Here is a 16,882-nt window from a genome sequence, read left to right on the forward strand (position 1 = left end):
GCTCTTCTCTAGACTGTACGAGTAGAAGTCTAGTGAAAGGTTGTCACGCATAGAACAGAGCAGCTTTGGTTAGCACTGGTCAAATAATCTTCTCAGAAGCAGTTTTCCCCTGGAAAATGCTGTCTCATCGAAATGGAAACGTTTTGCCCAAGCTTGTCAGCTTCAATGGAGTTTTGGAAAGAAAAGTTCTGAAATGACTGCAAATTGAAACCAAGTATTATGTTTCAACTTTCTTGTTTTGTTTCATTTTGCCTTTCTAATCTCATTTAATTTCCTTTCAACTCTTTTATTATTTTAATAAGTCTTGACATCTAGAACATGTTGACATTATTGAAATGTTTCATCCTGATGTTTGTAAATTGAACTATTGCAAGATTCTGACTCCCCATCTCTATGCAAGATGAAAACAAATGTCGCTAAATGAGGGTTTTGCGTGGGTTGGAAATTCTGCTTTCTGACCAGTTCTATTTTTAGCTCTGCACCTTTATTTAGAGAAAACAGAGCATCTTTTTTTTTTATATTCACTCACATCTGGAGGTTTTTTTGTGTGTCAGTATGTTTCTTAAAGATACTTCCTGAGTGTTCATCTTGCTGGCTTCTTGTTTCCAAAGCAGTTAAAGCGCTGGCCCCCGATCTTCCTTGGCCTGGGGGCATGTAACAAACCCTTGGTGACATCATATTTGTTTTCTCTGTTTAACCTGGGCTCTTAACAGAGGTTGCAAGCAAGCACAGAGGAGTGATCTCATGAGGCCTATATTCTGCGCAATCTGTGCTCTGGGAACTTTTACTAACAGTATTTCTTGGTATCTGTATTTAAATCTTGGCATGTTTAGTCTTCTAATACAGAAACCATGAGGCATGAAGTGAGCCTAGCAGGTGGCAGGTTCAGAACAAATAAGGGAGGTAGTTTTCACACAATATGTAGTTAAGCTACAGAACTTCTTCCCGTAGGTTGCTACAGATGTTAAAGGCTTATATGGGTTCAAGAGACACTGTTTAAGTTTGTGGAGGGGAAGCTCATTGAGGGTGTTTAATATTAAATAGAAAGATACTAAGTCTGGCTTAGGAAGTGTCTGAGCTGCAACTTGGAGGATGGGAGATCTTTTGAGAACGTACTGATATGTGCTTGCTCTACTCTTATACCCTTCCCCAGGCATTCACTTTTGGCCCCTGACAGAGAGTAGTGGCTGCAGAGGTCTGCAGTGTGACCCATTAAAGTCAAGTCTTATGTTCCTTCCCAGGAAGCCTCTTTATCTCCGGCTTGTTGGCTTCAGTCACATTAGAAGACAGGAGTAGAAGGGCTGCCAGGCTGGGTCTGACCAGTGGGGTATGACTGAAACAGCCAGAACTCGATGCTCTGCGGAAAGATGCAGTAACTACTGCAGGATGCCCAAGTAGGCCACTGGAAAAGCTTCCTCTAATTGAATGTTGACATTAGATTGAATGTAAAGATACCCATTTGACTTGAATAACCTTTTTTTCTTTTAAGTATAACTCAAATTTTTTCTCTATCGTCCTGTTCCTTTTCTATTTGGGGGTATTTTTGTGTTTTGGGGGACACTGCTGTCTTATGGATAAGTAGCCTCCACCTCAAGGAGCTGAAATAACTATTCTTGGATGAGTGACCCCTGTGATTAGTGGTCTTAAAATTTTTGTCCCAGTTTAGATGTCAATATCACCCTTGGATTGAGGATGTTAAACTTACATAGCAGTCGCTGAACAGTTGAGAAGTTGAGAACAGTTAGAAGGTGAGGACAGCCTATTTTTTAGAAGTACCTATTCAAAGGGCCAGCTATTTTGGTGTTATTAATCATTTCTATATGCCATGACCTACAAGTTTTGACCTATAACTGACTTAAGTGTTGACAACTGAGTCTACCTACTGTTAACTGTGTGGGGTTTTAAATTGGTTTATATTGGCTTAGTGCTTCTCTGATTCTGGAGCCAAACCATCTCCCTGAAAAATTTAGCGTGAAAGGAGCTGCCCTAAAATTTGCCAACTCTGAACCACCCCAAAAGTTCCGCAAGCTGGTCAACTATACCAAGGGACTAAAGTGGGGGTGAGGAGAGGACCAATCCACTGTCTTTTCCTGATCTGGGCATCAATCACATCATCTTCACGCATAGCCCAAAATTTTGTTGTGCCTTAGGATCATAAGCTGTAGGTAGCTTGTTAGCTCTGGAATGTGACCGTAGGTATTAGCCAGTACTTCACGGTATGTAAGCAGTGATTTGTCATTTAAAGATGTTAAGGCCTTGACCTGCAAACATTTCCTATCAGTGACATTTTCACTCTCCTAGCCACAGTGTATGTTCATTTCGCTAGCTGTTCCGAGATTTGGATGAGGGTTAAGTTAGGCTTTTCACTCACAAGCCCTGGCAAGTCATATCATAGTGATTGAAGAACTTCCTGTCCTCAGCTTTCTGCTGCTTCTGTTCTGGAGTCACCCTTCAGGTAGCAGAGCTTGCAGGATGGACTGAGTCCCTGCTCATTAGCCGTCATGACTCACACCAGGGCAGTAACAGAAACAGAAATCAGCGGCAGATGAAGTTCTGCATTCTGAGCTACCATGGCTGAGAAAAGAAAATCCTGCCTCTTCATTGATCTGCTGGGGATAACTGTCATCAGAGGAGTGGGGAACAGAGCCTGGGGAAATAAACTCCTCAGTTGCCCTAGGGTAAATAGCGAAATGTTCTCCCTAAACAGTGGGAGAATCCATTTGCCAAAAGAAGGGATCTCTCCAAAGGCAAAGAAACACTTTGCCTTTGGATGTAGGATTAGGTAGATAGTGCCTCCAATCCAAGAATCTCTCTTAGAAACAGGAGGTGGGCAAGTAGCTGGTTGGTGAAAGTGAGTGGTTTCTCAGGAGAAAAGTTTCTTCTGAAATACTGTTGATCATTGCCGAGTTCTTAGCTAGTTTAGGCTATGGACAGCAGGGGTCCGAAACCTGCAGGTATTAAATTACCATTGATGATTTTCAGTTTGATGCCCTGGCTTTAGAGAGAAGGTAAGTTATTACCCTAAGTTAGTGGATAGCTGCACATCCTGAGCCACGAGCAGTACATAATCATCTGCATGGGTCATTGGAAAATAATTACATTAGTTAATGAATACTAAGGTTAATTAATTACCAATTAATTGCCACAGGTTATAGATATCTAGTTGCCCATAGCAGCAGTGAATCAGTTACTAGGGAAAAGAGATACGTTACAGAAAGCGTTGTTAGCTACGTTGGTTATAGGCACCTGATGATTTCTTTATGAAAAGAATAGGTCCTAGTGTCAGCAAAGCAATAGCAAAGCCAAGTGTGGAAGCTCTTACAGTGCTAGTATACTGTTCAAACACGTGTGCACCATTACACAAGTCTGGAGGCTGACTTACCAGGAACCATTCCTGCAAGAGTTGAGGTTGGGTAGCTGCCTTGTCCAGTTGGGGGAACATGGGGTGGGTAGCCAGGCAAGGTGGTGCTTGCCATATCACGACCTGGAAAGGGAAAGAATCAGGACAAGTGATCAAAAGGGATAAGACCTTTCAATATTGATTTGATATCACCTTTTGTCCCACCATCACATGACTAGCAGCTTGATGGGCAAGTGCTGTGCAGCCTTTTCTTACATAAGTGCTGTCCGCCCACTGAAAATTTTGGGGGAAGGCTGTAGTACTTTTGATCTCACCCTGTGTGAGTGGATGGTAGAACTTAGCTTTGTGAGGCTCAAAATAATTTGTTTCACTTCATTGTAGATTTTGGATCTATTTTAACTAAATCAAAATGGCCCTAGGCTGCACAGAGAACGGCAGCATATTCATTGCCAGGGTAGCTGAGATCCTGTCTTTATGCAGAGGATGAAGTTCCAAAACTGTGGTGATGTTGCTTTAGGGCATGATCAATGTGCAAGGCTTTGGAAAGTGATCCAAGAGTTTTCTGTGCCTGTCTCTCTTCCCACCTCTGCCATTCACCTGCTGATGATTTCAGCCAAGTCACTTCACCTCTCTGTGCTTCTTTTTATGCTGCAAACTCTTTGGTGCAAGGGCACACTTCTAGTACATTTGCACAGTGCTCAGCACGAGATCAATACTGATTGGACTCCTTCCAGGTGCTGGTGTAATATATATATAATAATAGGATCATGTGAATTAGTCTGAGCCCCACTTCATTTTTATCACAGGTACAAGTTTTTGTTAGTAATACTTAAAGTTGTGATATCTTTTCTCCACCAAAGAAGTAGAGAGGGGTGTGGACTGGGTGGATGATTGTAGTTTATTTTTCATCTCTTAGGAAGTGCAGCTGGAGGCTTCTTAGTTGATGCCAGAGGCATTTCCTCATTTGGACTGGTTAGCCTGAAAATGGGCCAGCCAGAAGGGCATTTTGCTGTTAGTGCTTATTGCATTTAAATGAACTGAAATAATCTCAGAAGCTGCTGGGAGTTTCAAGCCAAAACCAGAAAAAAAAGAAAAAAAAAGCTTAAAAAAAAAGAGGCTAAATAAATTAAGATAATATTTGCCCCCCAGCTGCTGGGAGATTTACAGCTCAACACTGCCTACTGAAACCTCAGCCCGTTCCAGGCATCCAAAGCCTTTCACATTCCCTAAGTGAACTGTAGCTCACCAAGAAGTTTGTGCCATTTGTTGTTCCTTTGTTAAATTTTGTCTCTCCTGTCTGTTCTAACTGGAGGGCTGCGGCCTGAGTCACCTTTAGAAGTGACAGGTTAAGTACGACCCATCGACACCACTAGAGTCACTGGAACTGTGCTGGGATGTGCCAGTGAAAGAAGAATAAGAGTTGGTTTAGCTCTACTAGCGGCAGAATGGTAACTGATAAAGCAGGCCCTGGAAGTAGCATGAACCTTGGTTGGGGAATCAGAAATAAATAATGGTTACACATCAAAGCAAAAATTAATCAACGTGGAGCATTAACCTGAAGGGAGGAAGTTTCTCTGGGATGAGGTAGGCTAAACCAGTGTCATTGCTTTCATAAGTCTTGACTAAAGATTACTGAGGTGATTTGCTCAAGAAAAAGAAATGCAAGTTCAGTCTTTCTCCTGAAGAGGTTCCTGATCGGTGGCTGATGTTCCTAGCTCACCTCCTCTTAGATAATGGCACAGAACTACCAGACAGCGGCTGAGCCATTTTCCAGCCACTCCCCAATATTGATAAAAATAAATATATAATGCCTCAGGGGTTTATATTCTACACTCGTCTATTCTTTTATCACCATCATTCCTTTAGTGATTTGTAGCTGTGCATTAATCTGTATGATTAACATCTACTAGATGTAGTTCTTTTTTTTCCCCCTCACATTCTTTTAAGGCAAGAAAGTTTTATGCTTAAAATTCATGTCCTTTTAGTTTCATATATTGACTAGCCTGAGAAGTAACAACAGGTGATGACTGAGAAAACAGTGTCACTGAAAAGTTAGAGAGAACATTATGTAGCAGCAGGCAAAATTAATTCGTTTTGACACCTCCATTCAAGTGGGAACGCATACACAATCACTCTGCTACTCGATCTATGTGCGTACGCCCCTGTGTTTTCATTCAGACGTGAGTGCACAGGGGCTGATGTTCAAAACTCAGTGTGGAAAATTTGTTGGGAAGTGATCATCTGTCAAAATCCCCAACTTGAAAAAGACAACAAACAAACACAGCATCAGCAACGTGAGTAAGAGTCCCACAGAGAGACTCCCACGATGCTGTTACATGCAAGCGGGCCCCTTCCATTACCTCCTCTCATTACCAACACGTAGACAGGATTATTACATTCTTGTACTCCAGGGCTACGGCACAGTTACCACCTATCCTGCTCATAACATGCTTCCAACTCCAGCCGTTCTCCCTTCTCCGAGAACCTTCTGAGTGAGGAACAGCACCTTCATCACTGTGACAGTTTGAGCTCTTGAGCACTTTCTCCTATGTCTAATTCTCCACTCGGACCCTGCAGCAGGTGCCTCTCCTGAAGCACAGTGCCTTCTAGGCTAGCGGGTGGTCACGTATGACTGCATCCCCAGAGAGCTATATTGCTGGAGAGCGTCTGGCAGGAGGCTCCTTGGCTTGGGAAGAGGCTCTTACTGGCTGCAGTAGCATTGGACTAACACAGTGTTATGAACACAAAAGTCTTCTCTCCTGTTACTTGCTGCTTTCCTATGGGGAGGTTTAGAAATGCAAATCTCCCCTGACAGGACAAAGGGAGGATGTTAGGTCAAACGAGAAAAATGATATAGGAACATGAAGGAGGCAGAGGTAGGATGTGTTTCTTGAGCATTAGGAACTGTGGCCTGCACTAAGACTTTGTCTGTTCTGAAAAAGCCCAAATCATGTTCTTTGATAGCGGAGTGACAACAGCCTCAGTGACCACCTAAAATGTTTCCCGCTGTTTCATCCAAGCCACCCTTGAGCTTCTGCAGCAATGTTGCTTCAGCCACCTGGCACAGAAGTTTCCCCTAGTACCTACCTGAAACTCCTCCTTCCTCCCCTCCAGCCTGCTGCGTCTAAGTGCTGTCATCTTCTGCCTCCTATTTCTTCACTTCTGTCCTTCTCTTAAAGGCCACCTACCTCAGGTCTGTATTCCTTTGTCTGTAAGACATTATAGTCTCTTACCCACCCTTCCTGGTCTTGACATTCAGCTGTGAGGCCCTGTTTCTTAACTGCTTGGTCTCCTGAACCAGATGACTCAAATATTGCTCACAACGTAACCGTGGTAGTGCTCACCAACTGCCTCTCTACTTACCTAGCTTAGCAGTTTTACAACCCGTGCTGAATGACCAGTCCTAGAGCTGGCTAGGTTATTCAAGCTGCAGTCATCTGCCTTAGGCTAGACACAGCGCCCTTGCTGGGCCTACAGTACTCAGGGGCATTAGGCTATTGAGGCAGCACAAGATTTTGCTGTACGAGTGTTTCTGTACTAAGCCGCAAACCCATCCAACTGGGACACCCAGTCACTTCTAGGTAGTTACAGCTTCTTCTCCCATTTTATTCTAAAAAATGAAGGACAGGCATGAAATCTTTTTGTGACTCTCCATGGAGCTGAGAATATGTGCTGCATACACAGAACTGGAACATGGTTGCTCTGGTTCCCACTTGCACTCAAAGAGCTTGCAGCATTTACTGGTCTCCCCATCAGACGAAACTGAACCCCTTGCCTGCAGCATCCCCACTGAGTTTGTGGCCAAGGCCAGTTACCTGCTATCAGAGGCTGGCTGCTGGATTGCCCAAAGTGGGCACCATGATGAAGGAAGGCACTGTAGCAAGGCGTGGACGCATCGTCTGAAAGGGCCATGTGGAAGGGCTGAAGATCAGCCTGCCCAGAGCCGACCGGCGTGGTGGGGGTGAAAGGGGTGAGAGAGGCTCCATGAGGCTCTTGCTTTATACTGAGGGGAGAGGAGAGGTTTTCTGTGGTAGGGTAAGGGATGGACACAGACAGACAAAGGGAACAGGGGGAGGAAAAGGAGGGTGGGGAAGGGAGGAGAGGAAGAACAAAATGGGTAAATGAAAATGGAGTGGTTAAAATCTACAGGGAAATTAATTTAAAAACAAAAATAAAAACAAAAAGGTTAGGAGTAGATCAGAGGAGCCAGTGCTGAGACAACGGCAGTAAACGCACCCGGGGGCTAGGCTCTGACTGCAGGGATGCCTCTGCAGGGGCAGCAGGAGGTGAGGAGAACGGAGTGCAGTGGCAGATGGGAGGAATGGGATGCAGGAAACGGAGAGGTGAGGGAGGGAACATGCAGGAGGGGGAGGACAGGAAGAAGCGTAGGGTTGGGAAGGAGGAGAATGCTCTGAAGCTTCTGTGCTCCCTTTCCTGCTGCTTCCTCTCACTGGCCGAGGCTGTATGAAGATGCTACGCTTACACAGTTTGGCCCAGGGAATTATACCGCTTTGTCGCTTCAAACCCAAGGTAAACTTCCCCAGGAGAGCAGTGTGGTTATGAGCATCTGTTAAGCAGGATGCTCAGTGTAACGGCCAAAGCTTGTCAAGCCAAACTCTGTACAAGCTTTGACAAAAAAGGTGCAGCTGAAATTTGAAGTGGGTAAAGTGAAAAATGGGACTGTGCAATTAATAAGTGGATAAATAGATCAATCCATCGATCCATCAGTTGATCTCATTCACAGTGGCACGCTTTGGGGCTTTACCATAAAAGCAGTCAAAACTGACTCTGGTTGTTTGCGTAGTGTTGCCTAACAGGTACCTTGGCAGAGAGATATAATGGAGGAGAGGAAATGTGGGGGACTTATAAAAGGTCTCATTTTCATCGTTGTTTGCACTGGACCTCCATTTCTGATGTGCAGATTTGCATAGGCACAATAGATACAGCTTTGAAACTGCCCCTAACTTGGCTGCCAAGTAACAGGTTTGGGAATTGGAGAGCTTTGTGACCTAAAGCACAGGTACTCCAGCACACCCACTGTTGTTGGGTCAGCGTTAATAGGGTCCTGTATTTGAATGCATGAAAGAGAAGTATGGATGATGTGATCAGATCCGATCGAAATCAACGAGCAAATCATCCATCCTCAGGTAAACAAGTTATAGCCGATAAACGAAAGCCACCTCTCTGCTGTGATGGCAAGTGTTGCCAATGGCCTATGAAATAAGTTAGTTCTGGTGGTTTTGATTTATACAGAGAAATATAAATGTGACATATAATTAGGTCATAAATCTGACTTTATTAATGTAGAACTGGCTTAATTAGCCCTAGGCACCTTATTGTGAGGCTGCAGTGCTCACCTAGACAATAAAAGGCTGGGCAGTTTCTATCTGTGAATGCTGTTTATCCTGAGGCATTTGCTTCCTAAAGGTTTGCTACCTGGCAAAAATGATAGTTTGCCATCTGTGTTCTCCTCCAAGTACCTCTAACCTGGATGGCCAGCAAAGGTCTCTGATCACTGCGACTCCTTTGTGGCAAAGACATAAGTTCAAGGTTCAGTTGATTGGGAAGGATCAGTCCTGGCCAAAAGGTGTACAGTTCCTCTTTATTTAGTTTACTTATGTGAAGTCTCTGGTATGCTAAGTGAGGACTGTAGCTTCTTCTCCCTTTCTGCCACAGGAAACTCTGTTTGGCCAGGACCTTTTGTTGAGGATATGGGGAAGAGAAGCTGAAGTATCTGGTTCTTGTTGCACAGTTAATTAAAGTCACCAGAGTAGGCAGCAGCACATCAGCGCCCAGCTTCTGCTTTTCACAACTATCTACTATCCTACAATCCTAGCAGTGAGCCTTCACGTGCCAATGCCAGTCTCTGGAGATGGAGAACCCCTAAAGCTATTTTCTTCCTGCATCCTCTGTCATCAGATGGCAAGGGGTGCGCAGATTTACCTTCAGGCCAGACAGGCAGTCACCACCAGCACTCTAGCAGTGCTGAAGCCTTTATCCAAATAATGTTGATACTAGGTAATTTGGATTAATAGATCTATCTGCATGCAGAGGGCCAAAAGCTCCCCTGGCTTTCAGGGGCTGCAAGTGAACCGATATTTTTCAAGGAAGCCATTTGACAGTCATGCCTAAATAAACTAGGCATGCTTTGGTCCTGGGCATTTTCCAGGCTTCTTTTTCAGCTCTCCGCACTGTGCAAGAGAGAGCAGGTGTGCCAAGCTGCTGGGGAGAAAAGGGCAGAGGAGAGGGTGGACACGGGAAGCGTGGGTGGGCAGAAGCAAGAGGTGCTATGGGCAGAGGTTAATCCTGTTTGCGCAGCCCCCAGGCACGTTGGGTTTCCTAGTCCCTCCCCTGCTTTATTTCTCTTTTAAAGCACGGAATTTTCAGCTATAATCCTTCCTAAACCGCAGCATTTTTCAGGCGCTCTGTGTAAGTGAAACCATAATCTCTGGTAAAACAGGCCGCTTAAGCTGCTGTAGCATTAGGCCAATCTGATCCAGGCCCTGGATTTCCGCTCTGCCCAGCCACCACAGAGAGGATTTCAGCCTGAAAGACTGTCTAAAGCCCTTGCAATGGGAACAACAGTGCCAGGCCTTGCCTTGCAAAGCTGAGAAGGGTTAAGGGACAAGGAGCTATTTGTCCCGGTGTTGTGAGGCTGTTAAAGCCCCTGTCAGACTCACAGCAGAGATGAGCCCAGCCCTCTCTTGAACACGTTGAGGCTTATGAAGAAAAATTCCTCGCACCTTCCAGAGGCAGCACCACTTACTCAGTGTGGGCGGATAAAGAAGTCAACAGTAACATGGCAAAGAGGCTGGAACACAATAATGCTGAACACTCTCCTCTCTAAGAGTAGTGGAGGGGAGGCGAGGATAAGGTCAGACAGCAAATGATTGCACAACCAAAACTCAGACTTTTATGTGTCTATTCATCTATCTGTCTATCTTTCTCTCTATACTCTGCAACCACATAGACATAACTTATATCCCATGTACCTTTACTGGTGGATGCCATTTACCAATTTTTACTCCTTTGTTGTCCAACTCTCCCCTAACTAAAAGCACCTGAATTCTGTCTCTGATATAACTCCTGCCACTGCTATGCTGGAATAATTGCCCCAGCAGTGAGTTATAGCTCCAAAGTGTGTCGGTGTAGATGAGATCAATTGATTGATCTATCTATCCACCTGTGAATGGCACAGTCCTATTTTTCATTTTAACCACCTCAAATTTCAGCTGCGCCTTTTGTTTTCACTTTTGATTTTCTCCATTCTCTAATTCTTTCATATTTGTGATGGAGAACTTGCCCCTTCCTCTCCCAAGCCCTGCCAGTGCCAGCAAGCTGTGGAGCAGTGTCATACTGGCTTGTCTGTGTCTTGGGGGGTGTCCCTCAGGAAGGCTGCATCAGGGAGCCCCAAAATATCTGTCAGTGACTTATTCCTAAGGCTGGAATTCTGACCTGTAATCAAATGGGGAGTGGAATGACTTTGCAACCCCTCAAAGCAGCAGAAATCTATTCCTGTCCCAGGCTCCCTTCTTCTAAATGGCAAACGATATCCTTGTTTATAAGCGAAAAAAAAAACCACCCAATGTCATGGTGGGGGAAATTTGAAAAGGTCAGCAGGATGGGGATATAGCTGGAAACATGGCAGAGGACTACATATTTTCTGCATCTCCTGCTCCTCTCTTTCTGACTGTACTTGCTGAGTTATGGCTGTTTTTCTTTCTTTCTAACCCTCTCCTCTGTTATGCTGGCAGAGAGCTAGAACTGGCGATCTCTGGCCTAAATTCCCCCTGTGAAGGAAGGGATTTTGGCCAGACAGGGTGAGAGGAAGATTCACAGCTTTGGGTTCCTACAGAGACTCGTCTCAGCTTTTATCGTGCTCTCTGCTGCTGAAGGGAAGGGAAGCAGGGGGGTTTGCAGGACTAGATAAGCTGCCTGTTTTTCATTGCTGGCTTCCTGGAGGATAAGCTACCTGCCTCCAGTGCTCCGTCCCTTTTCAGTAAGGAAAGAATACCAAGATGGCACATCCCTGCGTAAGGGATGGCTTGTACACACCCACTTAACACTGTTCACCGTCTTGACGATGGTTAGCGTTCTTCATTTTTCCTGGGGTCTCTATCAAATATTCATGAGCCCAGTGCCTCCCTCTTTAGAACACATATCCTCACAGCATCCCTTTGGGATCACTGTTTTGTCTGTGAGGAACTAAGCCCGGAGAAGACGTACCCAAGTTTGTGTAGGAATCGTGTGCCAAAGCTGAATCTTATCTCAGGTGTTTTGAATCCTATACTTGTACCGACCATTGAAACACCTTTTTCTGTATTTGCATTCTCCATTCCCTAGCAAGGTTGCATTGTGGCAAACTGATTGGGACTGGGTCCTCAGCATTCACAAACTGGTGAGTTTAAACTACAGCCAGGGGAGTCACCCTGCTTTATCCCACGTGAGAATCTTGCCTCAGAAATTCTAGAAGTCATGCAAAAGACCAAACTGGACTGACACAGCATAACTTTCACTTCTGCTTTCTGTCATGTCAGAAGAACTACTTCTTCTTTCATTTCATTGTTTTCTAGCTTTTCTTTTGCAAGAGCATTATGCAAGTTGCACTGAAGATAAAGAGCATCCTATAAGACCTTTGCTAGAACAACTGAAAAGTGTGCAAAGACTAAGCTGCTTCTCCTTGTACCTTTCTTGTCTTCTCTTTGTATTCCTGCTGACAGGAGAGTGAGCCTTGTGTGTTCGGGTTTATTTCCTGTGTCTGCACAGATCCATCCACGTTCTTAGCCCAATACTTTACTTGCAGGTTGTTGAATACACGTTTAAAGAAACAACTTTGGACTGCTTTCCCCTGCGAGTCAAAACCATTGTGACGTCACTGACATCAAGTTTTGAAACCTATTTGCCCCATTTTTTAGAAAACGGAATTTTAAAAATCTAGATTTTGTGTCTGATCTAATTAACTGCTGGTTTCCAAGTAACCTGGCTTGCTAGCTCTTTATGTCACTTTGGAGAGAACAAGTTTTATAGCCTTTGTACAGAGTAAAACATGGAGTTTCCAGTAGACCTGTAATCTGGAATTACTCTTTGAAGCTGGTTGAGTACTGTTAGTGTTAATCACTTGACAACTCCACTGAAGTCAACTTCATGTGGCTCTAAATACGTTCGTTTGCAGACGGAGCTGGTGAAGGAAGATGTGCTTTGAAGTCTGGGGAGGGGGGAAAGATGTGCAACCGGTGCACTTGGCAAACAGAGAAGTTCAGTGGAGTTCATGTTCTTGTCCCCTTTCTTGAATCCCAGCCCATCAGGTTGGGCAATTACTTCCTGCCTTAAAGTGTAGCATTTGGTTATTCCTTGGTGGGCTGGCACTTGAATGTTACCTCTTAAACAAGAGGCTTTGGAAGTATATACTGGGAAATGTAACTAGAACAGAACATGCTAGTTTTTCAAACAGTTCCCATTATAGGGATCTCCAAGGTTTCATCACAATGATATTCTACTGATCATAAGATAGGATAGATCTTCCTGCGTAGCCCACAGCAATCCTGAACCTGCAGAGAAGGGCCACAGACTGCCCTAAGCTCTCCATTTCTCTGAAAGTCTGCAGCGGGCAATTTCAATTGTACAAGGAGCTGGCCTGGTTAAATCCAGGATAGCTGATGGAGATCAAAAGTTATTAACACCTGCTGACAGGTGTTGCTTAACTCAGTCTTAACAAAGCACAGTCTTTGCTGTCAGTGGGAAAATATCTACATCACAAAATTTTTCACCGTAGCCATACTTACTGGATCCTTCATTAAGCCTCAAAAGAAAAGGAAAAAACAGAATTGTTGGGAAGACTATAATTCTTTTCTCTAAAAACGTCCCTTTTTGTCTGTCATCATCGAGTGTGGCAGCCTGCAGTGGCTGACCCCTTGCTGAGGGAAGGTGGACTGGGAATGCCAGTTCACTGCTATTGTCATTACCCAGTTCACTTAAACGCTAATTTAAGGAAGGCAAAGACGTGGTTTCTTTCAAGTCCATGTATTTCTGGGTTCCTCACTTCAATATGCCTTTCAAGCCCATCAGCTGCCTTCTTCAGCATCATAACATTATTGTCAGTGAAACTTCTATTGGATGCATGGAAATAGTTTATGTGATTCCTTTCCCCCCTGCTATTCCTGTCTGTACCAGGGATCATTCATCTGACCATCTATCACCCTCAGCCATTTGGTCCTGGAGAAGAGTAGTAACACCTTTTGCCTTTCCAAATTCCTTGACTAGATAAGATATTATCTCTCCTTAGGGATGGGAAACGGTTGATGAAATTTGGAGGTCCTGTGGACTTCTACTTTTGCTGATTCCTCATCTTAAATAGGGGAGAGGCTTGCTCGCAGAAAATACCTCCTTCATTTTGATGAGGCAGGATCGTAACCACCTCGTAGCAGCCACGTAAGCGATTATCATATTCCATTTTCAGGGCATTGGGGCATCCAGAGATGTGCCCAACAGGCTGCTTGACTGCTGGCGGCTGCAGCGTGACGCTGTGCTGCGGAGTGTGGCTCTGCATGTGTCGGATTTGCTGTCACCAAAGCCAACCGGGGGCCCCTAGCAGTTTGTGAAAGAGGTTTTCTTAAGTCAGCTCAGTCAAGCCCTGACCAGGGCCATCGCTCGCTGCTGTCGGAGGCTAAAGTAGATTGGAGCAAGAGAGGAAGTTTTCACCAGTACGAACAAGGAAAAGGGGAAGGAAATGCTCCCCCTCTCAGCATAATGATATAAGTACAGCTGAACGTAATGGTCAGTTTTGATCATGATTTAAAGCAGCAAGCTGGATCGACTTGTTCTACATTTGTGCTAAGAAGCCGTTTTCTGAAAGGTTGAATTTTATGGGTGGTAACGAGTATTTTGACAAATACAGAACTTACACTAAACGTGGTTACTTGAATTTTTGCTAAGTAGATGAACTGCATCTGTGCAAATTTATTTAAGCAATTATGTTGTTTAATATAATTTGTCTTTACATATTATTATATGAGAAAATAGTGAACGATGAGTCCATATTATTATTTTATTAGATTATTAACTTTTTACTTGTAATCTGTGTCACGTTATATTTGGATGGAAATTAGAATTAAATTAAAAACAGTATTTGTAATTATTCATGCTAATTAAATAAAATGACCACAAGTTCCCTGACTTCCTATATATACTAGAACAGAAAAAGAAGCTTTTCTAAGCAGGTTTTGCATTAAAAACGACTTATTAAATGAAGGAGAGTAGGAAGGAGGAAATTGAACTGATTTTAGAACCTGATTTTAGAACTAATAGATCTCATCCTTTCACACCAAGCTTAATTCACTCACTGACAGAGGAAAACAAATGTTCCTGCTTTTTCAAATCCTAGTTTGTTTCTTAGTTTTGAATGACCCGGTTATTGAACTGAACAAAATTCTCTTCAGTTCACTCACTAAGCTGAAACGGAGGAAATAATATATTTTCACCTTGCAGGAGGCTAAAGTTCTCCAAAGATTGTTTATCATTTCAGAAAAACTTTGGATCCGGGTGCCTAGCCAATATTTTCTCCATGCTTAGCATCACAGCTTTCTTGAAAACTTTCAGAGAAATCAGATACTGATAAGTACTATTTTTGTATGTCTTTCAGACATAGCAAGTAGCCTTAATGTCAGTAATTGTAATTTTTTTGCGTATATTAATGTATAAATTTTAAAAGTTAACTTAAACTGAAAAAAAATCTGACCTCATGCCAGAGAGGGGAGGCCTGGAGTAAAGCGTGATCGATGGCACTTGTGCTTTTTTGGTGCCTTTGTTTGACACACTGTGAGTTGTCATCAGGATTTCTCACCCTGGATGATATTTGTTGCTTTGGGGAAAAATTTATTTCCCAGAGAGAAGGAAATATTTTCTATACAGGACCTGGTATTTTTTTAGGTGGGTGAGGATGATTTTAAGTTACCTGTTCCTGTTAACAGGTGCTAACCATAGCACGAAGCGCTCAGAAACCTCCTCACAGGAAGAGAAGGGGACACGTGCTCCCATTTCAGTCAATGGTAGAAGTTGCTGAAGTGCTTTTTTTGCCCCGTTTTTCTTGGGCTTGTCTTTTACCTTTACTTTTCTTTGTAGATCTCACTGATTGTAGTGGGCTGGCAAACAAAGTCTATTTCATTAAAACTGTTAGGATTCAATTAAGGGAAGTTTTTCTTTACCTTTGCTGTAATTTTACAATCCATTAGTAGGTAAATCCTCCCCTTTAGTAGTCTGTTAATAAACAAGTTTCAAGCCAAACATGAAAAGTCCATTGTCCTTCATTTCCCATAGTGCTGCCTCTCTGTCATGTCACTTCTGGGCTAGATAATTGAGTTGGAAAGTACTCTTCTCCCAAACTATTAATCTAAGTCCCCAGAACTCAGACCCTGGTTTGAAGACACAGCACTTCTTTTATGCATGCCTATTGCAAAAAATATGACTTCTGATGGTACTTAGAGAAGCATCTTAACCTTTGCTCTCAAAGGATTCAAGGCTTCTGGGAACAGCCTTGTGTACTCCTGTTTCTAGTGCCAAAAGCTTGAGGTTCTCCTCCGTTCACCTCTCGGGCGTCAGCTACCGAGTACTTTCCAAAGTCAAAGACCTGTGGAAACTACTGAACAAAAGAGAGCTATTGAAGGTTTTCTGTGTTTACATAGCCCTGTACAGGTTTGTACTCATCTGAAGCCCTGTTTGCCTTCAATAGAAATAACTGCCGTAGAACATCTCTGAACAACAGAATTCTTGTGTTGATGTTCAACTGCACGGACTTGGCTTATCTTGGTACGTTCAGACTTGGATCTTTGCTTCTAGGAAATCTTGATTGGTGTCCAAAGATACTGCCCAAGAAACTGCCAGGGATCTATGCCAATCTAGCTATGATGGCCATGCAACACTGAGGCAAGATGTAGCTGGCCTGCTGGCCTGCGTGTGAAGGAAGAGGCGAGGTGGTATTCTCAGGCAGCTCTTAAGAGCTTTCTCTCTCTGATTCTTCATAAAGAAGTTGAAAATTTCTACATTGTCTTGTTCTATAGGAAGGACAGTGGAAGCATGTTTCCTAGCCTAGTGCCCAGCTAACCCCTAAGTGTCAGCTCATTCGTAGACATTCCTTGCAGATACTTAATGGGGAGAAGTAAGTGTGACCTCTCTGCTCCATAGTAAATAAATGCTTTTGTTTACTTGCTTTAGGAGATGTGAGTAATAAATGGACTAAGATGTGTTAGAATAATCTGAAAGGCAGTGTTTGATATTGGCAGTACCAGGCAAGGCTGTGCTGTACGTAACTGTGGTGCTAAGCTGTGTCTTTGAATAGATGTCCAGGACTTTGGGGAAGGCCTTCCTGCACATTGGGGAGGTGGTTGCCTGTTTTGCAGCATTTCTGGCTCCTCAATTCCAGGAAGCTCATAGACAGATAAAGGGACTTCAGCAACATCTGTATTTAACTATCTCGCTACATTCCACGATTTTAGGTAGTTATATAATGTTGATGTTCTGATGGCTTTT

The 16,882-nt window shown here is 43.6% G+C and overlaps 1 protein-coding gene and 1 long non-coding RNA gene across 9 annotated transcripts in view; one reads left to right on the plus strand and one right to left on the minus strand.

Annotated features, from left to right (window-relative positions):
- LOC135315463 (uncharacterized) overlaps positions 1-16,882 on the plus strand; it is a 295,947-nt gene that overhangs the window by 118,535 nt on the left and 160,530 nt on the right. The gene's annotated exons all lie outside the window — the stretch shown is intronic.
- The window catches only part of PAX2 (paired box 2), a 102,384-nt gene that overhangs the window by 9,223 nt on the left and 76,279 nt on the right, over positions 1-16,882 (minus strand). For 6 of the 8 annotated variants that reach the window (XM_064463680.1, XM_064463679.1, XM_064463685.1 and 3 more), the window contains 2 exons: positions 7,177-7,386; positions 3,383-3,484 (listed from right to left, as the gene is read on the minus strand). In XM_064463680.1, coding sequence (XP_064319750.1) covers positions 3,383-3,484; positions 7,177-7,386 — 312 coding nt within the window. The remainder of the gene's footprint in view (positions 1-3,382; positions 3,485-7,176; positions 7,387-16,882) is intronic. The other 2 variants (XM_064463684.1, XM_064463683.1) reach the window with 1 other exon arrangement.

Source organism: Phalacrocorax carbo, chromosome 12, assembly GCF_963921805.1.
Source record: "Phalacrocorax carbo chromosome 12, bPhaCar2.1, whole genome shotgun sequence".
In the NCBI taxonomy this organism is placed as follows: Eukaryota; Metazoa; Chordata; class Aves; order Suliformes; family Phalacrocoracidae; genus Phalacrocorax; species Phalacrocorax carbo.